The sequence below is a fragment of the Sylvia atricapilla genome, chromosome 12 (genome assembly GCF_009819655.1).
Source record: "Sylvia atricapilla isolate bSylAtr1 chromosome 12, bSylAtr1.pri, whole genome shotgun sequence".
Taxonomy (NCBI): Eukaryota; Metazoa; Chordata; class Aves; order Passeriformes; family Sylviidae; genus Sylvia; species Sylvia atricapilla.
In genome coordinates, this window is record NC_089151.1 from 1,439,942 (window position 1) to 1,463,900 (window position 23,959).

The window sequence follows — 23,959 nt, forward strand, 5'->3', positions numbered from 1 at the left end:
GACGGGCCAGACGGACAGACGAGGCCTCTCCTGCCCGGAATATCTGCACAGGCAGCCCCCGGGGGGGACAGGCCACCCCTTCACTCCTAATCCCTCGGCGAGCCCTTCATTTAAAAAGGGATTTGCTGTTTATTCCCTCCGCAGGCTCCGCGAGCATCGCAGGGGTCAACATCTGAGCTGGGAGAGCCTTGTTAAAACATGAGAGTGGTGTGTTAATTGGGGGGCGGTGGGTGGGGGGCTGGGAAAGGCACTGGATGGTTTCCAAACCCCACGGCATCCCTCGGGCTCAGCGCCTGCAATGAAAGGCTCGGGTCTCTGTGGCTGGGGGACGCTCCCAGAAATCCTTTGACCTTCCCAAAACCCACCCAGAGGTGGTGAAATCCGTCCTGGGGGCGGGTGGCTGTGACCCCGAGCCCACTCCCGAGCATTTCCTCGGCGGAGGGCGGAGATTTGGGCACCCCATGACCCCTCTCGGGCATTAAATTCCCCCTTCTCCCGCTCCCACATCCATATTTATGGCAGGGATGGGCACGGGGCGGGAAGGTCATCCCTTTGGGGGGGTCTCCTTCTGCCCACCCAGCCCCGGGGGGCGCCTGGGGCTGCCGGGGGGGGATGGGGATTAAATCCAGAAGGGAAAATATCCTGCAGCAGGTGCAGCTTGCGACAGGTCTGAACGGCTGCCAGGCGGCTCGGAAATCCCAAACACATCTGTGCTCATCGGTTGGACACCAGATGGGCCCTGGGTTAGTATTTTGGGCTGGGGTTATGTGTGTGGGGGGGTTGGGCAGGGCCGGAGGGGGGGCCGCCTGCTCCAGCCTGGGATGCTCACACCCCGCCTGCATTCCCTCATATTTATCCTGGTATTTTTAGTGTTTTATCAGCTGGAGGTCAGGCCCCTCTTGGGATGAGGGGCGGCTTGGGCCCACAGCAGAGCTCACAGCCGGGCAGCAGAGCTCTCTGAGTCCTGGCTCTGTGCCCAGCTTCTCCCCAATTCCCCCAGGGACCCCCACCTCCTGGCACCCCTCAGACAGGAGCTGCAGAGCCCTGCCTGCGCTGAAGGTGTTCAACATTATAAACTGTCATTGTTCTTATCCACAGCTGCACATCCAATTCCCCGGTGGGTGAGGACCATCCCAGCACCAAGAGCATCTCATCTCCACCCCAGTGTCCTCCTGTCCCTGTCCCAGGCTGGCACAGGGATGGCTGCGTCATGGTTCCAAACTCTCCTCAAGCCAAATTGTGCTGGGGCCAGCCCTGTGCACCCCAGATCCATCCATCCCTCCCAGCTCCATCCATCCATCCATCCATGCATCCATCCATCCATCCATCCATCCATCCATCCACCCCAGCTCCATCCACCCCAGCTTTATCCATCCATCCCAGCTCCATCCATCTATCCCAGCTCCCTCCATCCACCCCAGCTCCCTCCATCCACCCCAGCTCCATCCATCCACCCCAGCTCCATCCATCCCAGCTCCATCCATCCCAGCTCCATCCATCCATCCATCCCAGCTCCCTCCATCCACCCCAGCTCCATCCATCCCAGCTCCATCCATCCCAGCTTTATCCACCCCAGCTCCATCCACCCCAGCTCCATCCATCCCAGCTTTATCCATCCCAGCTTTATCCATCCACCCACCGCAGCTCTGTGCACCCCAGCCCCGTGGGATGAGCTCTCAGTCTGCTCCCTGTGGCAGCAGATGCAGCTCTGCAGCCTCCCAGCTCCCGGCTATTTTTAGGAGCCTGTCTGTGGCTAAATCTGGTGCCGTGTGGGCTCCAGGCTTGCCGGCCGCGTGGCTGCTGCCCTGTGAGGCTCCTCTGGGTTCTGTGTGTCCCCGTGGGAGCTGGGGGCATCGTGGGCACACTCGGGGCAGCGCTCCCTGGCCTGGGAGTGGGACGTGCAGGACGGGAAAACCATCCCGGAGCAGGGATGGCTGGACAGGAGAGCGGATTTGCATTCCCGAGTGAATGTGGGGGACAGGGTGGGTGACACCAGGGAAACACCAGCACCCCCAGCCACTATTTAACAACTGCTGGGTGTCAGGAGAGAGGGAAAAGCCCTGACCCCAGCACAGTGATCAACAGCCCGTGAGGAGCTACAAGCAGGGTGATGCCACCATCCAGCCCTTCCTTCCCCCCGGGGCCGGGGCCGTCAGGGCTCCTCTTCCCTCCCTGTCTCTCCCTGGGGCCCGTGGCTCAGCCCAGCCGGGAGCTCGTGGTCACTTTGATAAGAGGAGCAAGCTGTTGAATACAGAAATGTGACTGTGGGAAGCGGAGCCAGCGGAGCCTTGCATGCTCAGGAGGAGGATGTACCTTCTTCCAGTCCGGCCTCTGCCCAGCCGGGGCTGAAACAGAGTACAGCGAGGGGTTCTTTTTCTTTCCCCTGTCTTGTCCCCAATCCCACTGCTGCTGTGCATGAACAGACCCTTCCCTGTCCCCTTCCTCATCTCTGTCCTCAGCTCGGTACCTGTCCCCATCCCCATCTCTATCCCTGTCACTGGCCCCATCCCGATATCTGTTCTCATTCTCTTCTCTGTCCCATTCCCTTCCTCGTCCCCATTCCCACCCCATCCTCATCCCCGTCCCATCCCCATCCCTGTCCCATCCCCATCCCTGTCCCATCCCTGTCCCATCCCCATTCCCACCCCATCCCTGTCCCATCCCCATCCCTGTCCCATCCCCGTCCCATCCCCATTCCCACCCCATCTCCATCCCTGTCCCATCCCCATCCCCATCCCTGTCCCATCCCCATCCCTGTCCCATCCCCATCCCTGTCCCATCCCCATCCCCATCCCTGTCCCATCCCCATCCCTGTCCCATCCCCATCCCTGTCCCACCCCTGTCCCATCTCCATCCCTGTCCCATCCCCATCCCTGTCCCATCCCCATTCTCACTCCATCCCTGTCCCATCCCCATCCCTGTCCCATCCCCATTCTCACTCCATCCCTGTCCCATCCCCATCCCTGTCCCATCCCCATCCCTCTCCCTGTCCCATCCCCATCCCCCGGCGGTGCGGGCAGCGCCCCGGGGTGCTCAGGGTGGCTGTGCCCGGGGCGCAGAGCCCAGCACCCCGCCAGGCCCCGGCTGCGCATCCCCGCGGCTGCCGACGGCCGCTGCTCTCCCCTCTCTCCCCCTCCCCTCTCTCTCCCTTTCTGAAAATTGATAATTAACCTTTTGTCCGTGGGGCTGTTGTGTTTATTTGGCGCAGGCGGCTGCAGGGCGCTGATATGGAAATCGCAGCCGGCAGCCAGCTCCCGTCCCCCCGCAATCTGCAGCCGCGCACAGCCGCTGGGCAGAGATAAGCAGGTGCTTATTCACAGCCCCGCAGCTGCCGCCGAGGGCAGCCCTACCTGATCACTCCAATCTCAGTGAAAAACTACTTGAGGTTGGGCTCCCGCGATGGAGAGAGGCGATAGGGACGCGCCAGACAGCTCCCCCGGCTCCCGCTTCGCCTCCCCGCGCCGCCAGCCTCCCTCTGCCCGCGTCCTCCGCGCTCCCTCCGTCTCCCTGCGCTGTCTTCCCTCTTATCTCCCTCTCCACATCCCTTTGATTTCTTTTTTTTTTTCTTCTTCTTCTTTTTTTTCATTTTTTTTTCTCTTAAAGAATTTGTCTTTGTGTTCCCTGTGAACTCTCGGCGGCTCCCATCTCCCTGGCTTTGGCCATCGTTCTCCTTCCCATTCCCAGCTCCTGCTTTTGCTCCTGCCTCCCCATTTCCCTGAGCTGGGAGAGGCAGATTTAAGCCTCGATGGATAAAAGCCCCAGCCCAGCCCAGGCTGGGGCCGTGTCCCCATCCCAGCGCATTTTTGGAGGTGATGGTCTCGGCTTGGTTCCGGCACCTGCTGAGGATGTTCTGCTCACGGCTTGTTGCTGCTCTTTCCTTTCCCGCCTTGTTCCCCCACCCATGGCTTTCAAATGGAAAGGAGAAGGCAGTGGGGCACTGCAGGCAGTGGGGCACATGAGCACGGGGCATTTCCAGCCCTGGGGAAGCGTGCCGTGCCATCCCGTGCCATGCCGTGCCATCCTGTGCCACCCTGTGCCGTGCCGTGCCATCCTGTGCCATGCCGTGCCATCCTGTGCCGTGCCGTGCCATCCTGTGCCATGCCGTGCCATCCCGTGCCATGCCGTGCCATCCTGTGCCGTGCCGTGCCATCCTGTGCCGTGCCGTGCCATCCTGTGCCGTGCCATCCTGTGCCATGCCGTGCCATCCTGTGCCGTGCCATCCTGTGACCCGCCCAGCACAGCGCTGGCACAGCCCCGGTACGTGTGAAGGTGGCAAGACCTCGACCACCCCCCTGGGGTTTTCTGACCTCCTTGCCCCGGCTCGCAGCGAGTGTGGGGGCGGTGGGAGCCCTCCCTGCTTCTCCTTTAGCAGGGGGAAGTTCCTGCCCGGCAGCAAGAGCAGCTCTGACTCAGAGAGAAACCGGCCGGGAGCAGCGGCGGGGCGCGGAGCGTGGGCGGGAGGGGTCACCTGTGACCGGGCAGACCCCGGGCCCAGGGGTTCCCCCGTGCCAGGGCGGGCCCTCCACCCCCAGGGCTTCCTCTCTGGGGCAGGAGAGCTCAGATGTTTCCCCTGACCGAGGCCAGAGCTCGGGATCGCAAGGGCTTGCCTTCCCTCGGTGCGTCACAACTCTGCATCCTGGGGCTGCCCCGCTCTGCCCAGGCGGAGCTCTGCCCTCCGGGGGTGCCCTGAGCCCTCCGGGGGTTCCCTGCGCCCTCCGGGGGTTCCCTGAGCCCGCCGGGGGTGCCCTGAGCCCGCCGGGGGTGCCCTGAGCCCGCCGGGGGTTCCCTGAGCCCGCCGGGGGCTCCCTGGCTCCGGGGCACAGCCCAGGGCTGCTCTGGCCCACGCTGGCCCATTCCCCGGAGCCCGGAGCCTGCAGCTGCCCGGGCAGGTGCTCTCTGTTTCCTGGCGCAGAAAATCCTCCCGCGAGGGTGACACGGGGACACGGGGCCGCAGCTGGGTGGGATTTTCCTGAAACCCTCTTGTTTTGAGTGGCTGCTCTGGGACACTCCCCAGAAGCGGCCACTCTCCGTGTCCCGTGCTGAGCCTGGCCCTGGCCAAGGGGCACTTTGGCAAAACCCCGAGCGATGACACGGCCCCACCTGGGCTGACCAGAAAGAAAAGGGGAAGGAGCCAGAGCGTGAAAGACAGCTGGAAACCCTGCTGAAACCTCTGCCAGCCTTCAGTCCACACTCAGGCTGCTGTGCCTGTGCTGGTGGGGCATCTCCTGGCTGGGTAGAGTGGAGCTGGGCTGTCGCAGCATTGCTGGGATGCAGGATGTGGCGTCTCTCCCCAAACACGCAGTCCCAGAAGGGTCAGGCTGTGGTTTGCAGCTCGTGTTCCTTTCCTCAGCACATCAGCCTCGTGCTGGGGCTTCCCCTCACCTCCCTGCAGCACCCAGACCGTGCCTGGTGTCCCCTGGGGCTCAGGGCTGCACCCAGAGGGCAGAGACCCTGCTGGTGACACCCCGCTTTGCCCCTAGAGCACAGCACCCCCGCACCCCATACTCCGGTACCTTCCTCCCCATTCCCCCCCGCCCCTTCCTGTCCCCCCCGAGCCCTGGGCGGGGGGCACAAAGCGGGGAGCCCCGGGTACCATCTGCGGGAGCCCAGGTGGCCGCCGAGACACGCCATCTGCTCAGCCACCTTCGGGGACCGTGCAGGCGCTGCTGTATTTTTAGGACACGTTTCCTCCCTCCCACCTGCAGCCCAGAGCCGCCTTTGGGGTTTCTAACAAGTTGTTTCTCTCTGGCTGACAGCTCTCGGGGAGCCCAAAGGCTGAGGGGCCTGGCCGGGGGCTGCGGGGGCGGCTGCACACCGGGGACACCCCAAGCGCCCAAAGGTCGGGGGGATGCTGCAGCTGCAAATGGAGGAAAAAACCTCATCCCGTGGATGATGCCAGGCAAAGGGGCTGCAGCAATGTGGGGCGAGCCCCGTGTTTGTGCCAGGCTGCCAATGGCCAGCAGTGCCGTGCCGTGCCAGCCGTGCCGTGCCGTGCCACAGCAGCCCCTCGCAGTGAGGAAGTGAGGCCGGCGCGAAGGGGAAGTTGTTGGAAAGTCAAAGCGGAATGGCTGCTAGGGAAGGCAGAGCTGGGCTTGGTCACAGATGGTTCCTGTTGGGGAAGGACACGGGCGCAGCTGCCCGGCCACCCCCACCCGCAGCATTATCACTGCCCGGCAGCTGTTCACCTTCCCCTCGCCATGGGACGCGGCTCCGCTGCCACCGCGGGCCCGGCCGTCACATGAGCGGCCCCGGCGGCGGGGCGGGCGCCGAGCGGACAGGACACCCCTCTGCCCTCCGGGGCTCGGCATCCCCGGCCCCGCCGCAGCTCCTGCCCGCCCCGGGAACCGGCCCGGCGCCACCAGCCTCGGCCGGGATTGCGGAGTTGGGCTGCTGCCACCGACCCCTCGGGACCCCCCAGAACCGGCAGGGACCTTCCTTGGACGCGGCCAGCCAAGGTGAGAGGCAGCGGCGGGAGGGAGGTGGCGGTGGCAGTGCCGTGTACCGCGGTACGGGTGACTCACCGCCGTGCCAAATGCAGCCTTGGGCAGGCAGGTGCTCCCCGAGGGTGGCACGTGGCTGGCACCAGTCACTGCATCCCAGTGGGGACCAGCCAGCGGGAATGGGGAGCCGGGACGTCACCGAGGCACCGTGGAGCTCCATGGGCTCACCGTCGTGGGGACCCATTCGGAGCCCACTCTGCAATTAAACCTCTCCGTAACGAGCACTCAGCTCCGGGGATGTTTGATTTCCAGCATTTCAGACCTGTGTTTGCTGGGCGTTTGTGCTCGTCCTGGGATCAGCAGCTCGCCTCCGACCCCACGGTGCTGCTGCTGATTTGTGCCGAGGCTCCGTGGGGATGGAGCATCCCACATCCCCGTGCGGGAGCATCCCCAGGCAGCGAGGCCGAGGGGCTGTGCCAGCTCTGGGGGGCTCGGGGGGCTCTGCTGGGCCCGTGCCCGGTGTGGGCAGGAAAGCAGAGCGGGCTGAGTCACCGCTGTGAACAATGCTGGCCCTGTGCCGGCTTTCCCCTCGCTCCCCACCCCACTGCCCGGCACCGCGCTGCGGCCGCAGCCCCCTGCCCAACTCCGGCCCCTGCGCCGGGGACAAACCGGGACAGCGCAAGGACAGGCTTTGGCTGCACCTGTCGTGCCGGTTCCCCACGGGCAGGGCAGGCACGCCGGGGTCCCTGTCCCCTGCGCTGGCACATGCCAGGCACGGGCACAGCGATAAGGGGCCCGGCGGGCACGGCGCTCCGGAAAGCTGCAGCCGAGGAGCCGTGCGGATTGCTGCGGCCTCGCGGGGCTGCCCGTTAGGCTTTTGGCAGCAGAAATGTTTGTTTTGTTGGCCAAATATCTCTGCAAACTTCCTGATTTCCTTGCGGCCGGCGAGGCAGCGATAGGGCTGCCGAGGCCGTTGCCGGCCCCGCTCTCCAGCTCCGGCACCGAGAGCTGTTATCTCTGATGCACAGCGGGCAGGGAAGAGGTGGAGAAAGGGAAATGAAATACAACAGAGGTGGCACATTTTTTTGCTCTCGATAACGAGCCCTGCTTTTAGCCTGGGAACTTGGAAACGATGCAGGTGGCCAGAGGCAGCCACGACGTCCTCTGCTGCCATGGCGCATCTGGACCTCGTATGAAATCCCAGACCTCACCCAGCACGAGGCTGGGGCTCCCCGTGGCACGGCACAGACCAGCAGCGGCCTCCACGCAGCCAGAGCCTCAGGCTGGAGGGTTTGGGCCCTGGGAAGGTTCTGAAAGCAGCCCCAGGGCTTGGATCTCCATCCGGAGCGAAGGCAGGCTCACACCGCCTCCTGCTAGCTGCCATTGATTTTTGCAGGGATGCGAGGGGTTGGAAGCGAAAGGCCTGCTAATTGAATTGCCATCGTTCTGGGGAACGATGCCGGCGGTGCAGCCCGTGGGCTGGGGAGGGAGGAAGGAGCTTGGCCCAAGGTTAGGGTGGAGAAAAGGGAATACGAACTTGTTGTGAGCCCAAGGGCAGCTCAGGGGATTTTGTTCAGCATCTCCTGGTGAATTCCTGCTGTCCAAGGCTGAGGCTGGCAGGATTTCCCATGGAGGTGGCAGCAGCCTCTGCAGGCACCCCCAAACACCAACTCCTGGAGTCAAGGCAGCACGTGGCCATCTTTGCTTTGCCATTAAAACACTCCCCAGGCCCTCCGTGGCAGAGAAAAGCTGGAAACCCGGCCCCTGGCAGCCCCGAGACCTTGAAGCACCCAGAGGAACAGTACTGTACCCTAAAGTCTCCCAGTTTTTAAGGCAAGCCGGTGATTTTCCAGAGCCGGCAGCGCAGGGTGAGCGGGATGATAAGCAGTAGGGGGTGGTTTCCCTTTGAATGCCACGAAGCAGGAACGAATCTGTCAGCAAGGAAAACAGGATTTTACTTTTTTTTTTTTTCTTTTAATGGGAGATGCACTTTTTTTTTTTTTTTTTTTCCTCTCTATGTGGAAGTTGTGAGAAAGCCACAAAGCCACTGGATCTGCTTCAACAAGCGGTGGGGCTGCTCCTTGGAGCCCGGTGGCTGCAGAGTGGCTGAACCCCAGGCTGGGGACCCCCAGGAGTGGTCAGGGAGGGAAGCCAGGCTCCAACGAAGCCCCTTTCCCTGGGAAAGGCTGGCGCAGGGCTCTTCCTGCCGAGCAGCTGGCCCCGGGCGGATGCAGCTGCGGAGGGCGATAGCCGCGGGCAGGCGAGCGTCTTCCCCGCTGGCTCCCCACCAGCCCCTTATCTCCCTCCTGCATTCCCCCATGGATTAACGTGCAGGAAAATCCAGCGCCAGGGCTCCTGCTGCTGCAAGAGAAATGCCAAGGGAAGAGCTCCGGGGGCTGCAGCCCGGCTGCCTCTGCTCGGTGCTCGGTGCTCGGGCTGGGATGGATTTAGGCGCTGAGATTTGGGCTGCCACCTCCGTGCTCTGAGCCAGGGCCATGGGACCCTCTACGGTGACAGTGACCCTTCCCAGGCCGGCAGCTCCCTGTCCCTGCGGGGATGCTCCAGGCCAACGGGGGCTGGAGACCCCACAGCCGTGGAGGGTTTTGCATCCCCTCAGAGTGCGATGCATTGTCCCTACCCACTCAGGGCTGTGACACGTTGTCACCAAGCTGTGCTTGTAGGGCACCGCTGGCAGTGCCACATAACAGAAGACTCAGAGAGGTACCCAGAGATGCTCTGCTGGCCAAGAGGGAAAGGATGGAGCTTGAGAAACCCAGACGGACAGACAGACCCGCCGGGGGTGGCACAGGAAACCTGTGGCACGCCAGGGCTGAGCCTGCACGGCTCGGCGCCTTTCTGCAGACACGGCCCCGTGAGAGAGGCCTGGGAGGGACAGGCCGGAGCCACCGGGCTGCAGAGGGACAAGGCATGATAAACCAGCACCGTGGGCTGCTTTAAAAAGCCCGAGGCTTGGGAAGAGGGGATGCAGCTGGAATAGCAATCAGCTTGTCCCGGCACGCTGGGAAGCGCCGAGGCTGAGGCAGGAGGAGGGGACAGTGCATCATCAGCAGCGGGAGGCACAGGGAGAGCGCTGGGTCACCGCTGATGGCTGGGCACCCACGGGGTGTGAAAAGCATCCTCAGCACACCGTGGTGGCTGCAGAGGCAAGAGGGGGCATTTAAGGATGCCTTGGTGGCACCGTGAGCCCAGCAGCCACCGCACTGTCCCTGCCCACGTGTGTGGCCCCGATAGCAGCCGGGGGTCATGTGCAGGGGCAGATACGGTGGTGACCATTTCCTCCGAGGTTTTGGTACCAGTTGCCTTCATGTGGCCTCAGGCAGCACTTTATCTCCTGGCAGGCGCCTTGCCAAGGCCTCGGTGGTCCCCTTCTCCCCCGGGCTGTGCCTTGGGGTGTCCCTTCCCCCGGGGCAGGTCCTTGGCACCCTCCAAACCGCTCCATGTGCACACCCAGCAGGGATGGAGGACGTGACCCAGCACAAGTGACAGGTGATGGTGACACCCTCCCGTGGGGCTGGGACACCTGTGGGGCACGGATGGGCACTGGGCAGGACGCGGGGCAGTGGGAGATGCCCCCTGCCCACAACAAAGGGAGCGTGGATCACCACAGCGTGTGCGGTTCATCCCCGCCCCGGGCTCACCGCGCCGTCAGTCACCCACCAGCGTGACCCACAGCGAGTCAGGACAGGAGTTTCCACCCTCTCCCACGGCTGGCAAGGCGCTGGGGCCCCACCATCGTGCCCCGGCTCCAGATTTGGCGGGGGAAGGATTGCCAGCCCGGGGTTGGGATGGATCCAGGCGGCTATCGGGCTCTGCCAGGCGCTTATCTCCTCTCCAGCCGTTCATTTCCCACCGCAGGGAGCGGGGCCACCGGCTCTGCCGGGGCGGGCGCCATTCACTGTCCCCAGGCACCCGGGGAACCCCGAGAGCACAGAGAGCTGAGGGACGGGGGAATGTTTTCCCGAAGGAATGCCGGAGCCCCGCTTTATCTCACCCAGGCGTGTGCTGGGTGGGTGGCCGTGGAGCACCCAGCACGCCCGGCTGGGAGCGCGTTTGGGGCAGCAAAGGGTTAACCCGGGGGAGTTTGCTCACTCTCAGCAATGATTTAAACCAGACAGAAAGGTTCTGTCATCCATCACGCTAACAGCTAGATCATTGTGTTTTAAAGTGTCTGTAATTGCAGCAATACAGAGACCGGGAGGAAGATAAAGGCTGGGAAGATGCAAATGCCGAGGGGAAGCACCAGCCCCTTGCGCCCAGCAGGGACAGAGCCGGGGACAGCCTTGGGGACAGCTCTGGGGACAGCCTTGGGGACAGCTCTGGGGACAGGGGGCGGGGGGCTCCTGCGTGGCCATGGCCCTCTGTGGGCGATGGGGCACCTTGGATGTGCTGGGAGCATCCACAAAACAGCACAAGGACACAAACGCGGTGACAGGGATGCGTCGGGAAGGATGTGAGCAGGTGCTGGACTCCGGATATTGTCTGAAAATTACCTTTATCTTCCTCGTTATCCCTGCGTTAGTACAAAGTGGCTCTTCTTTCCCCATCTCCTTGGGGATGCAGGGGGTCCTGCGGATTAGGGTACAAAGGAGGGCGAGAACTCGCCCAAAGGCTGCCAGGAGGTGGCCGCGGTGCCCGGCCTTTGTCCCTGCATCCCGGGCCACGTGCAACGCCGGCGGCGGGGAATTATTAACATTCAGGCGAACCCCGCCGAATAAAGCGAGCTAACACAAATGTTTATTTTCACAGTGGTGAATTATGACTTCAATAGACCAAAATTACAGGCTGCGTGCGTGGAATAGGAACGCGGCAGCCCCTTGCCACCCAAACGCCGCCAGGGGGGGGACGCGGTGGCTCTGCCCCCACTGTTGTCCTGTGGGGTGACAATGCCACCTGCCCGTCCTGACAGGGTCTGAGTGGCTCCTGGGGCACCAGGTGCCAGGGCAGGGGGTGTTTGATGGCGTCCTTCAGCTGCAGCCCGAGTTAAGGAGAGGTGGTGACACTTCCCGGCAGGTCGCTGTGACATGCTCGTGGCAGAGGGGACAGGTTTGGTCATTACCAGGCTCATGGCACAGCACCAGCTGGGCATCCACGGTAGAGTTTTGTGATGTGTTCGAGGTTTGCACGTGGGTGTGTGACACGGTGGCTGGGCTGAGAGCGTTGTCACCCCCACGGGCAGGGCCCTGCTCTCCCAGCCAGGGCCCTGAGCCCAAAGGAGCTCTGTCCCGGCAGCCCAGAACTCTGGGAACACCCTGCGGCTGCCTCACTGATGCTGGGGGCCCACCATGCCTCCACCCGTGCTGGGAACCACGTGTCCCAGTGCCTGTGTCCCCAAGCACACATGTGGTGCTGGCATTTGCATGTGCCAGCCGGTGCCAGCCATGCAAAGGCGGGGTGTGGCGAGGTGGGAGTGCAGCTGAGGGGTGGATTTTCCTCTGCTGCTCCTGTGCCAGTGGGGCCACGGCACCTGCACGAGGCTCCTGGGGACAGGGCCCCGTGGGAAGGAGGACAGCAGGATCTGGAGAGCCACGGGCCCTCTGGGAACCCTCTGGGAGCTCTTTGGGAGAGAGGGATGCAAAGCTGGAGCTGAGGCTGGAAGGGCTGGGTGGGGATTCTGCAGCACCTCCGTCAGTGGCAGGAGCTGGGCTGTGCAGGGACCACACAGTGGTCATTTGGGGACCGTGTGGTGGCCCCACAGTGGCCGTGTGATGGCCATTTAGAGGCCACGGAGTGGTCACTTAGTGGCCTTGTGAGGATCATTTACTACCTATGGAAAGGTCACTCAGTGGCCACGTGATGACCATTGTGGCAGTGGCCGCACAGAGGCCATGCAGTGGTCACACAAAGGCCATGCAGTGGTCACACCAAGGCCATGCAATGGTCACACAAAGGTCATGCAGTGGTCACACCAAGGCCATGCAATGGTCACACAAAGGCCATGCAATGGTCACACAAAGGTCATGCAATGGTCACACCAAGGCCATGCAGTGGCCACACAAAGGTCATGCAATGGTCACACCAAGGTCATGCAATGGTCACACCAAGGCCATGCAGTGGTCACACAAAGGTCATGCAATGGTCACACAAAGGTCATGCAATGGTCACACTAAGGTCATGCAATGGCCATTTACTGGCCATGCAGTGGTCACACAGAGGCCATGCAACCCTTGTGCAGTGGCCGTGCCAGGGCCGTGCAGTGGCCCCACTCTGGCTGTCCAGTGGCCACACTCTGGCTGTCCAGTGGCCACACTCTGGCTGTCCAGTGGTCACACTCTGGCTGTCCAGTGGCCACACTCTGGCTGTCCAGTGGCCACACTCTGGCTGTCCATTGGTCACACTCTGGCTGTCCAGTGGCCACACTCTGGCTGTCCAGTGGCCACACTCTGGCTGTCCATTGGTCACACTCTGGCTGTCCAGTGGTCACACTCTGGCTGTCCAGTGGTCACACTCTGGCTGTCCATTGGTCACACTCTGGCTGTCCAGTGGCCACGCAGCTGCTGTGTGTGCCCCATCCCTGGCCGGGCTGTGCAGGGCCGTGCCGGGTGACTCCGCCCGGCTGAGCTGCCGCTCTCCCAATCCCTGGGAAGCGGGAGATGAGTAATACACCGGGACGGGGCAGCCGCAGAGGGAAGCAGCTGCCGGGCACAGTAATTACACACACACACACACAGAGGCAGGGCTGGGGCTCGCAGGGAAATTTGTAGGGAAATTCACGGGGATTGTGTTCCCGGTGGACAGGCAAGCAGCAGCGTTGTGGTAGGACTTGGGGAGGGAAAATTTGAATGTTGTCCCTCAGCTGGCACGGGGCAGGCAGCCAGATGTGCACCACTGCCCTGCACCGCTGTCGGGGAGGGTCCCTGTGTGCAGCTGCCCTTGGAGCCTCGCTGAGGCCCGGCAGGGTGCGGGGACACTCCAGGCCAGGCTGGGACGGGCATGTGGGACTCTGAGGGCTGTGTCTGTGCTCTTGTGGCTGCCCCAGTACAACCCCAGCCCTTGGGCCGCTGGAGAGGGAAGCTGAGCAACCACAGCTCCATCCCCCCGCAGCCCCCCAGCCCCTTGCAGACACTCCCACCCTGCTCCGACCCCTTGGCTCTTCCCGTGGCCCCAGACAAGTCCTGGCTGGTTCCCTTGCAGTCCCTCCACCTCCCCCAAAACAACTCCCAGCTCCTTGCAGCTCCCCAGAACATGTCACCCCTCCTCCCCCCATGCTGCCCCCACTCTCAGCTTTGTCACCCTCGATCTTTAGCACCGCCAACTCTGACGATTTACAAACCCCAACCCCTGCAGCCCCCAAGCCCCGTACACTGCCCTGCGTGGCCTTCAGCCCCCATAGTGTCACCAGGTCCCATGCACCCCCTAAAGCCCTGGGCAGCCCCATGTCCCCGTGCAGACCGCCGGTGTCACTCAGCCCTGCGTCCCACTCAGTCCCCTGGTGCCGAGCAACTCCTCGGTTCCGTGCAGAATCCCTGGTGCTGTGCGGCCCCGTCCGTCCCATCTCCTTCCCTATCCCGGTGCTGCCCATTCCCTGTCCCTATCCCCGTCCATCCCATCCCATTCCCTGTCCCTATCCCTATCCCGGTCCATCCCGTTCCCTATCCCGGTCCATCCCGTTCTCTGTCCCTGTCCCGGTCCATCCCGTTCCCTGTCCCTATCCCGCTCCATCCCGTTCCCTGTCCCTATCCCGGTCCATCCCGTTCCCTGTCCCGCTCCATCCCGTTCCCCATGCCGCTCTCCCCTCCCGGGGGTCCCGCTCCGGTGGCGGCGGCGGTGTGGCGGCCCCTGGCGGCGGCGGGGCCGGGCTCTAAGGCAGCGGCGCGGGCGGGCCCCGCTCACTCCGGGCCGGGCGGGCGGCGCGGCGGCAGCGGCGGCTCTGCGGGGGCCCGGGCGGGCACGGAGCACGGCCCCGGGCACCCCACGGCCGCGCCGCGGCTCCGGGAGGATGCGCGGCCGGGCGGCGCGCAGGGGGTGAAGCGGCCCCCGCGGCTTTCCCGCGGCTTCTCCGCCCTCCGCCCGCTTCTCCGGCGCCCCCCCTCCGGGGGGAGGGGAAGCGGCCCGGAGCCCGGAGCTGGCGGCGAGCGGCGGCCCCGGGAGCGGCGAGCGGCGGCGGGCAGGTGCCGGGGGCGGCCGCCGCCTCGGGGCCGCGCTCCGCCAGCGCCGGCCTTAAGCGGGCCCGGGCCGCCGCCGGCTCTGCCCGCTCCTGCCGGCTCTGCCCGCTCCTGCCGGCCCCTGCCTCGGCACTTACCTCACGCCTCCGCCACACCTCAGGACGGTGAGTGCCGCCCGCCGCCGGGGACCGGGACGGGGACGGGGACGGGGAGGCTGCCGCTGCCCGCGGAGGCTCCCGTGATGAGCGGGGCTTGGAATCCTCCCGGTGCTCGGGGGATGCTCTCGGTGCGCAGAGCGATCGCAGGCTCCCGGTGCCCGGGGAGGCTCGTAGCGCAGAGGGGCTGTGGGTACTGCCGGTGCTCGGGGGATGCTCCCGGTGCGTCGGGGCACCGGAGGCTCCCGATGGCCGGGGAGGCTCCCGTGGAAAAGGGGCTGGGAATGCTCCTGCTGCTCGGGGGATGCTCTCGGAGCCGAGGGGTCGGGGAGGCTCCCGGTGCCGGGGAGCGCTCCCGGTGCGCAGGGGATGGGAGGCTCCCGGTGCCCGGAGGATGCTCCGGTGTGGGATCAGCCGCGGGTGCGCGGGGGACGGGGATGCTCCGTGTGCCGGAGGCGGCGCGGTCCCCGGCACGGAGCGGGGCACAGCCGGGGCCGGCGGGCGCAGCGCTCGGAGCGGCTCCGCGGCGGAGGCGGCTCGGGAGCGGATCGCCGCGCCCGTGGGCCCCGCTCCCACGCGCTGCGCTGCCGTGGAGGCGGCGGGGCGCAGATCTCTCTTCCCTGCGCTGCCGGGGCGCTGCCTGCTCTCCCCTCCGTGTCCCCCGTCGCCGTTTCCCGAGCGCAGGGGCGGCGTGGGGCGGCACAACGTCCCCGAGAACCCACGCGAGTTTGTGCCCACCCCCCGGCAGACCCCCCCGCGGTTGTGGCTCCCGGCTCCGGCCCAGCAGTCCGGCTCTTTGTCATCCCCGCGTCCCTCCTGTCCGCCCGCTCTCCGGGCACCCGGAGCTGGAGCCGTGTTTGGTGGCCGGGGGGAGCCGACCCACGCGGGAGAGTTTGCGGGAGGAATCCCGGGGCCGCTCCGGGAACTTCCAGCTCCTTTCATTCCGCGTTTATGTGCGAGGACACGGGGCCGCGCTGGGGCCGCTCGCGGACTCCTCGCGTGTGCCGGGGGCTGTTTGTTTGGCTGTGGATTTGGGAAGGAAGCGTGGCTCGGGAGTCTCCAGCGCTGCCGTCCATCACCGGCCGCTCTCGCTGTCCCTCGGGGATGTCTCTCAGCCCGGCGGCCCGGCTTCGCCGAGGGAACGGAGCGATGGAGCGGGGCTGGCCCCGCGCTCCCCCGTGCCTCCTCGGCGACACCGAGCCGGAGCACGAGCAGCTCTTCCCGTCATTCCCTCGCCGCTGGATGGTGCCTTCGGATACCGCGGAGCGTTTCTCTAGTTAAACACACCTTTTCTTGGAAATCGTGGCTTTTGTGGGGTTTTTTTGGTCTCTATTAGCCAAGAAAAACTTTGCAACTTTCCTTCGCTGTCGGAGAGGAGCCACTGCCGCTGCTGCGTTTGGTTTTGTTTTTTTTAATCCGAGGTCACGTGTGCTTTGACAGTGTCTTTGATTCCAAGCGATGGTCTCGTCTCCAGCTTAGGAAGAGCTTCTGAGCTCTTCCCTCTGTTGTTTTCTCTCTGTTCAGGAACAAAGAGATTTTTTTTTCTGCCTTTAATTAAAAGGAAAATTAATTCCCTGCTCCTTTGTCGAGCGACTTGAAGACACTCTGCAAACATCCGTCTGCTCGGCGCCGCGGTGGGGTGAGCTCTGCTGTGGTCCAGGGCATGGAAAAATGGGAAAACCATCCCGAAATCCCACGGCAAACACGGAGCGGCAGCCGGGGAGGATGCTGACAGCCGCGGTCCTCGGGTGAGGAGCCCCATGGAGCTGAGCTGCCGCCTGGGGCGGGCTCTTGGATTCTCGGAGGTTTGTGAGGCAGGTCCCCGTGCTGAGAGTTCTCACACAGGGCGGAATTCCGTGGTTGGGGAGGCGAGTGGAGGTGAACTCGGCTGTGCCAAGGGGGTTTTCTCTGCCCGCTGCCTCCCATGCTGGCAGGTAAGGTTTTACCCGGCAGCAGACAGATGTCGGGTGCGTTTTGTTTGGAAAACGCGGGTGCAGATGTTGCTTTGAAGGGGGGAGAAAGGCAGGAGGTGGCCGGGGAGAGCCTGTTCTCCCCTGGCTCTGGGGGCTGCCATGGGGTGGGTGCCAGGTTTGGGCAGCGGGGAGGCCTCGCGTGGGTGCAAAATTTGCCTTTTACATCGGGGACTTCCAGGCTGCAGGATGGAAAAATATTCCGGTGCTCAGCCCCACTCGAGGGCTGGGCTGCTGCAGGCAGGAGAGGGCTCCGGTGCGGCCCTGGGGCTCCGGGTCTCTGCCGACGTTCCTGCAATTCTCCTTCTGAGCCGGGGATGTTTGCACGCGTGGGAAAGCTCAGGCAGGCTCCAGGCGTTGTGGTGCCGTGGAAATGGGGTCTTGGCTCCTCTCGCTGCCAGCAGCCGCCGTAAATCCCCGCCCTGGGGACACTTTGGCTCTGCCCGAGGCTGTGCACGGTCCCCTGTCCTGCAGCCACCCCGGGAAGTGTCTGGGTGCTGTGGGAGCCCCGGGGAGGAGAGACACCCCATAAATATCTGGTTTTTTACTCTTGGCGGGAGTCAGTGGAGTGGCAGCGAGTCAAGCAGGAAGCGCAGGGCTGCCAGGGAGCGCTGGCCGTGGGGCAGGAGCTGGGTCCCTCCTGGGGGGACACACAAATCCCCCTCCAGCAGCGCTGAGCCGCTCCAGCCCCCAGCCACAGCAGCACGGCCACGGTGAGCACAAGCTTTGGGGCACCAAAGGGAGGATGGGGCTGGCAGGGACCAGGCACAGCCCAGGGGTTAAGCCGGGCTGAATCGCTGCTGCCGGGGCCGGGGGATGCTGCCGATGCCGCAGGTCGGATGCTGCAGCCTGCCCTTCGCTTTCCGAGCTGGGAGATGGGTTTAGCTGCCCAGCGGGATGGGCACGATGGGAGTCGCCAAGCTGGGGTCAATCCTTGCCAGCCAGAGGCAAGAACAGGCTGGTGGCACAAGAGGACACCCCCTGCCCGCCTGCCCTGGCCTTAGTGCCATTGCCCGGTTCGGGGTTATTTTTAGATTTCCTGAAGCTGTTTTCTGCCGTCGCTCCCGCTGTGCTCAGGCTCCCCAGGGGCAACCCCACCTTGACAAACCCCCGGCTTTCCTTCAGAAGATGCTGACCGATGCTTCCAGAAAACATCCGAGGGATTTCCTGTTTATTTTGCAAAATTCTCATTAATATTTTTTCCCCCCCACTGTGTTCTTTGATTCGATTTAACACGGGCAAAATCGCCTTGAAATGGAGCCGGTGGCTCAAAAAAAAAACTAGACAAAGAGTCGGTGAGGCAGCAGCCCGGAGGCTGTGGGAGGACACGGCCGGATCCGGCAGCCCCTCGGTACGAGCCCGGCGCCTGCGGGGCAGGATCTGCCAGCGGGTCCCCGGGGAACCGGCGGTGCCTCGGCGTTCCCACGCTGCGGCGGGAGCTCCCCGCCGGAGCCGGGCTGTGGAGGGGGAGCTCTGCCCCTTCTCCAGCCGCTCCGTGCCTCCGGGATGCCCCAAACCTTCTGCGTGTGTCACTTGTCCCTGCTGCAGCCATCAAGGCCACCTTTGGGCGCGAGCATCGCCGTGCCCACGGCTGCAGAAATCCCAGGGTTTGGGGTGTGGAGCTGCTTTTGGGGTGCCCCTTTGGCAGCGCTTTGGTGGTGTAACCCAGGCGTGGGTGTTTCCTGGGTGGGGGCAGCTCCGGCAGGGTCAGCCCCAGCCCTGCTCCTCTCCAGGTGTTCCGGGCTGCCCGCGGCACTGTTTGCTCCTGCTGTTTAGCCAGGATATTTAATTTCCAGGAGTGTAAGGCAGCTGGGGAGCAGCAGGGTGTGTGTGTGCGCGCCCACCTCCCTGTGCCACCCCTGCGGGTGGGATGAAGCCGATGGTGGCAGCGGGCGCGACGCTGCGGCAGATATTGCGCTCTGGCTGGGTGCTGCTGGCCCATAGGTCAAGGAGACCCCCCAAAGTGCCCCTGTGGGTGGGGGACCCCTCCTCCCAGCCCGTCCCCCCGCCTGCAGCCACGTCGTCGCCAGCCGCTGTTGACTCACGGGCTCCGCCGTCGAGTCCCGGCGCTGAGGCCGAGCTGCTTTTCCAGGCAGCGCTGAAACGCACAAAATGTTCGACTTGTAAAATATGTAGCGTGAGAAAATAGCCTTTTCTGCTCTCCTCCTCCTCCTCCTGCCGCCGCTCCCTTGCCCCATCTGCTCGCTTGGAAAGCTTCCCGCAGCCGGGGGGAGCCGGCGGCGCCCCGGGGTCGCTCGGCAGGGATGGCACCCAGGGGTGGCACCCAGGGGTGGCACCCAGCCCTGCCCGCGCCCAGAGACCACCCTCGGGGCCGGGAGGGTCCCTGGAGGACGCGCTCGGTCCCTGAGGATGAGTCTCCTCGCTGCTGTCGCCGTGGCCAAGTTTCGCTCTCTCCCGTTTTGGGAAGGAGCGCGGAGCTGGCACCGGGAGCGCCACCCCGAGCTGGGGAATGACGCTTTGGGACATCCCGGGGGGGGCTTGGGGACACCAAAACCTCTCCAGAGCGACCCGGGGAATCCCCCTGCGAGGCCACCCGGCAGCCCCAGCAGGGACCTGCCACGCCGGAGCTGGCCACGAGCCACGCTTTTCGGTTTTCACCTTAATCCATCATTATCTGGGCACATTTCGGATCCTTGCCAAGAGCAAGGTGGGAAGGGGGGGTTGTAAGCATGCTTTCCCTATTCCCCTGCCATCCTTTTTGCTGCCTGTGTGTAATTAACAGAGTAATTAAAAACAGGATGAGTTAATTGGTATTCATTTATGTGGCAGATGTTTTTAATTGAGATACGAAACAATTTACCTGTTTACATAAACAATAGCAAATGAAGGCTTGTAAAACAGAGAGGGCGCCTTTTTTTTTTTTTTTTTTTTTTTTTTTTTTTTTTTTTTTTTTTTGGCTTTTTTGGCTTTTGTTGTTGTTGTTGTTTCGAGGAAAAATCAAAGCCATCCCCATCCCCTGGCCACGCCAGCTCGGGGCGAGCGGGAGCTGCTGGCACTGCCTTGGTGGCACCGAGCCAGCTGGTTTTGGGGCCCTGGCTGCATGAGTTTGGCTTGGAAATTGGGATTTTGGAGCTTGGGGTGTGTGCAGAGCCTGGCTGAGGGTGCTGCTGTCCCGTGTGGAGCTGTGCTGTCACTGCCACACAGCCGGAGGGGGAAGGGGACCGGGATCTTGGGACTTGCTGCGAGTTGATGGCCTGGAGCTGAGTGACAACAGTGCCCGTGGTGGCAGCGCTGGCATTCGGGGGATGGGGCTGCAGGAGACTGGAATGTACCTGAGCGTGGGGAAATCTGCTTTATCCTGGGATTGCGCTGCTGGGGGCTGTCCCAGAGCATGGGAAATCTGCTTTACCCTGGAATTGTGCTGCTGGGAGGTGTCCCAGCTGGGCCATGGCACAGGAGCTCTCTCAGGATGCCCGTGGGGATGAGCTGCAGGAGCTCCCAGGACTGGAGCTGGCTGAATCTGGGCTCCTTTAGAAATTGTGCAGAGTTGGATTCATTGGATTCACTTTCGAAGGGCTTCATTTGTGCCGATGGGTGTTGGGTGTGGGTTGCTCCCTGCCAGGCTGGCTCCCCAGGATGAGCACCTGGGACACGCTGGTGGGGGGTGAGCAGCATCCCTCCAGCATCATCATGGAATCATGGAATGGTTTGCATTGAGAGGGGCCTTAAGGCTCATCTAATTTCACTGCCATGGTCCAGGGACACCTCCCACTGTCCCAGGTTGCTCCAAGCCCTGTCCAGCCTGGCCTTGGGCACTGCCAGGGATCCAGGGGCAGCCACAACCTCTCTGGGCACCTGGGCACCTGTGCCAGGGCCTCCCACCCTGCCAGGGAACAATTCCTGCCCAATATCCCACCTAAACCCACCCTCTGTCAGCATCCCACAGCTGCACTCCCTCTTTCTCCTGCTCCAGGTACAACTGGGGATGAACTCCAAGCTGCCTGGTGTCACCTTTGTCACCATGGCCCCAGGGAGGGCATCAGGATGGGCGCAGGGGAGGAGGGAGCTGATCCCAAAAAGAGAATCAGGATGGGCGCAGGGGAGGAGGGAGCTGACCCCAAAAAGGGGATCGGGATGGGCGCAGGGGAGGAGGGAGCTGATCCCAAAAAGAGAATCAGGATGGGCGCAGGGGAGGAGGGAGCTGATCCCAAAAAGGGGATCGGGATGGGTGCAGGGGAGGAGGGAGCTGATCCCAAAAAGGGGATCGGGATGGGCGCAGGGGAGGAGGGAGCTGATGGTGCTGTGAGGTCCCACCGGCTCTGCGGGGCTGGTGCACGTGGCTGCCGCTGCTGCCCGGCCTCAGGCACTGCACGCTCCCAAACCTGCTCCAGCTGGGACAGCTCCGGCCCTGCCATCTTATCGGGGAGTTGTTCTTGGCCCCGCTGGCTGCGGCAGCTGAGGAGCAGGAATTCTTCCCTGCCTTTGTTTCGGAGGCAGCCTGGCTTGGGGAGACGTCGCCTCCAGCATCTGGATTTCATTTGTGGCCATTTGGAGAGCATGAAGGATGCTGAGCGCTGGAGTCCCTTTAACCCTTCCTTCGCCCGGGAAGCTTTGCCTGCAGGGAGCCGGAGCTCTCCCGTGGCCACATCCAGGAGGATGATGAAGCAGCTCCGTGCTTGCTTCATCCCCATCCCTGGGGGAGGCAGAGCACAGCAGCCGGCCCGGGTGCTCCGCACTCACCCCGGAGCTGGCACATCCCACTTGTTGCCCAGGGAGGAGGCAGAACCTCGAGCTCGTGGCGGCTGGATGTGCTCCTTGGGGCTGTGGGAAAGAGCAAACGCCAGGCTGGGATGGCTGCCAGCCCCATCCCTCCCGCGCTGCTCCTGTCCCCGCGGCTCCGGGCTGCCGTGTGCCCGCTGGAATGCCTGGCTGTGTGACAGTGTCACCCCGGCGGGGAGCCCTGGCCGGGGGGTCAAAGCCTGCCGTGGGACAAATGGGGGGCTCGGGGTCACCCAGGGGAGTGCGGGGCTCCGGCATCCGCTGGCCCCGGGGGGCAGGGTGGGGAACAGCCGCTGCCGCCAGCCCAGGAGAAAATACTAATCCTTTTATTTTTATATTATTACTTATTCATCTGGGCTGCACAGACCTAATGGAAACCAGATGGAGGAAAACAGACACGGCCCCGAGCGGCTGGGACAAATTACCCCAAAGAGAGAGAAAAAAACAGAGGGAAAAATAATTCCAGTGGAGTTGGAGTTGTGCTGGGGAATCGCTGTTTGAAAGGGCTGAGAGGAGGCTGCACTTTGTTCCCCAAAATCTCCTTTGCTCTCCTGGAGTTCATCCCGTCCTGCAAAGGACCTGGGTTGGTGGCACAGCCGTGGTTGGGTCCTTTGGGCATTCCAAGAACTTTATCCCGTCGGATTTGGGACCGGATTCCTGTGTCTGCCTGGCTGTGTTTGGGTTGCAAACACCTCAGGGAAAATTTAGAACTTAAAGGGGAAAAAAAAAAAAAAAAAAGAAAACACAAGAAAAACCAGAACCAGGCCCCATTTCCCTGAGTGCTTGCTCAGCTTCATGGAAACTTTCCTGCTGATGGGAAGCTGTGGAAAAGCTGTGTCAGTGCCAGGATGAATGTATCCATGTTTTCCCCTTGGTGTGGGAATGTGCAGGGAGTCAGGGCAGTGAGGGGGACTGAGCTGGGATGGGGCTGCAGGCAGGGACCATTCCAGGGACACAGGCAAGGATGCTCCAGAGGTGTGACAAGGACAGGGATGGTGCCAGGGATGCAGGGATGGTGTGGGATCAAGGTGCTGCAGCTGTGATCCCTCACGGGGTGACACTCTGTGCACACTCAGGGCTCATCCTCTGCTGTCAGAGCTGCATCCTGCTCTGCTGAGTGACGGGGGAAGGCTGGAAAATCTTTGCCCAGGGATGGACATTTCCATGAGAAGGGAAATAAAAGGTGGATTTTGAAATAAGCCATTTATTCTGGCAGGCCCAGTAGGGAAACTGAGTTTTGGGGAGAGAGAAGCTGTGCGGTTTTGGGATTTCTCCTGTGGCTGGGGAGGGAGAAGGCAGCGAGGAACGGGCAACTGAAGCATGCACATGCAGGAGTCTGCAGCATTCCCGTGTGCAGTGGACAGAAAGGGAGATGCAGGGTGCTGGAGCCATCCAGAAGGATCCTGTGTGTGACCAGCAGGGATTTTGGCTCCCACCAGCATCTCCTGGTGCTCAGTGTGCGGCACAGCCCCAAAAGCATCTCTGTGGGGACGAGGCCCTGCTTTTATTTAGCCCAGCCGCTGTGCTGTGGCCGGGTTCAATTAATCTCCACAGTTGCCCCGGATTAAGGATGAATATTGGGTTAGTGGTGATCAGCCCGGGTGGGGACCGTGCTGGGGCACAGGGGGACCCCATGGCAGGGGGTGGCCGTGGTGGCCGTTTCCATCTTTGGCTGGAGCTGCTGGCAGCACAGGCACGGTGACAGATCCCCACAGCTGCCAGCACTTGTGGCCACCCGTCACTGCCAGTGTGGGGCCCAGACCCTGCTGCGGGCTGTGTGCTGGCCCGAGGGGACGCTGCTGCTGGGAGTGCACTGCTGGGTGTTTTTGGGGTTCAGAGCACACGGAGGTGGGAGGGAGGCATCACCAGTGGGGTGATGGTGATGGCTGGGAGCTCCAGGATCTGGATCGCAGGGCCATTCTGGTCAGAGGGGGACAGTCACTGGTGGACATGTGGGCCCTGCCACCAAGCAGTGGCTGCGATGATCCCACGATCTCTGTGCCAGCCCTGAGTGATTCTGCCAGCCATGCTGAGGGGTCAGAGGGCAGCAGGAATTCCCAGGATGTGTCAGGGGGGTGCTGTGCTGTGCCAGCAGTGATGTGACACAGGCTGGGTTGGCACTGCAGGGGCAGAGTGTCACTGCACAGGGCAGTGTCCCTGTCCCCACCACTGTGCAGACAAACAGCAGGTCCATCACCCTGTGGCACACAGGACACCAGAGTCTCGTTACCCGAATTCTACAGTGGGAGCAGAGACACCCAGGCCAGCCTAAAGCCCCCAAGTGTCCCCTCTACCTGAGCCCTGTTTACCAGGCAACCACAGCCCTGCCTGGCACACCCCACTGACCACCCCGTGCCCTCTTCCCCGTGCAGATAACGCGGAGACTGCGGCCGCCACCATGCCCGACTCTCCGGCCGATGTGAAGACGCAGGCTCGCTCCACGCCGCCCAGCATGCCCCCGCCGCCGCCGGCCGCCGCGCAGGGAGCCACGCGCCACCCCTCCTTCACACCCAGCACCAGTGAGTACCCCG

The 23,959-nt window shown here is 63.3% G+C and overlaps 1 protein-coding gene across 5 annotated transcripts in view; it reads left to right on the top strand.

Moving 5' to 3' along the window:
• The first annotated feature begins 6,238 nt into the window (after positions 1-6,238).
• Positions 6,239-23,959, top strand: part of CBFA2T3 (CBFA2/RUNX1 partner transcriptional co-repressor 3) — a 30,231-nt gene continuing 12,510 nt past the window's right edge. For 2 of the 5 annotated variants that reach the window (XM_066327438.1, XM_066327440.1), the window contains exon 1: positions 23,801-23,947. In XM_066327438.1, coding sequence (XP_066183535.1) covers positions 23,827-23,947 — 121 coding nt within the window. In that variant the 5' untranslated portion in view covers positions 23,801-23,826. Of the gene's footprint in view, positions 6,456-14,568; positions 14,728-16,354; positions 16,467-23,800; positions 23,948-23,959 lie in introns of those variants that run through there. The other 3 variants (XM_066327437.1, XM_066327441.1, XM_066327439.1) reach the window with 3 other exon arrangements.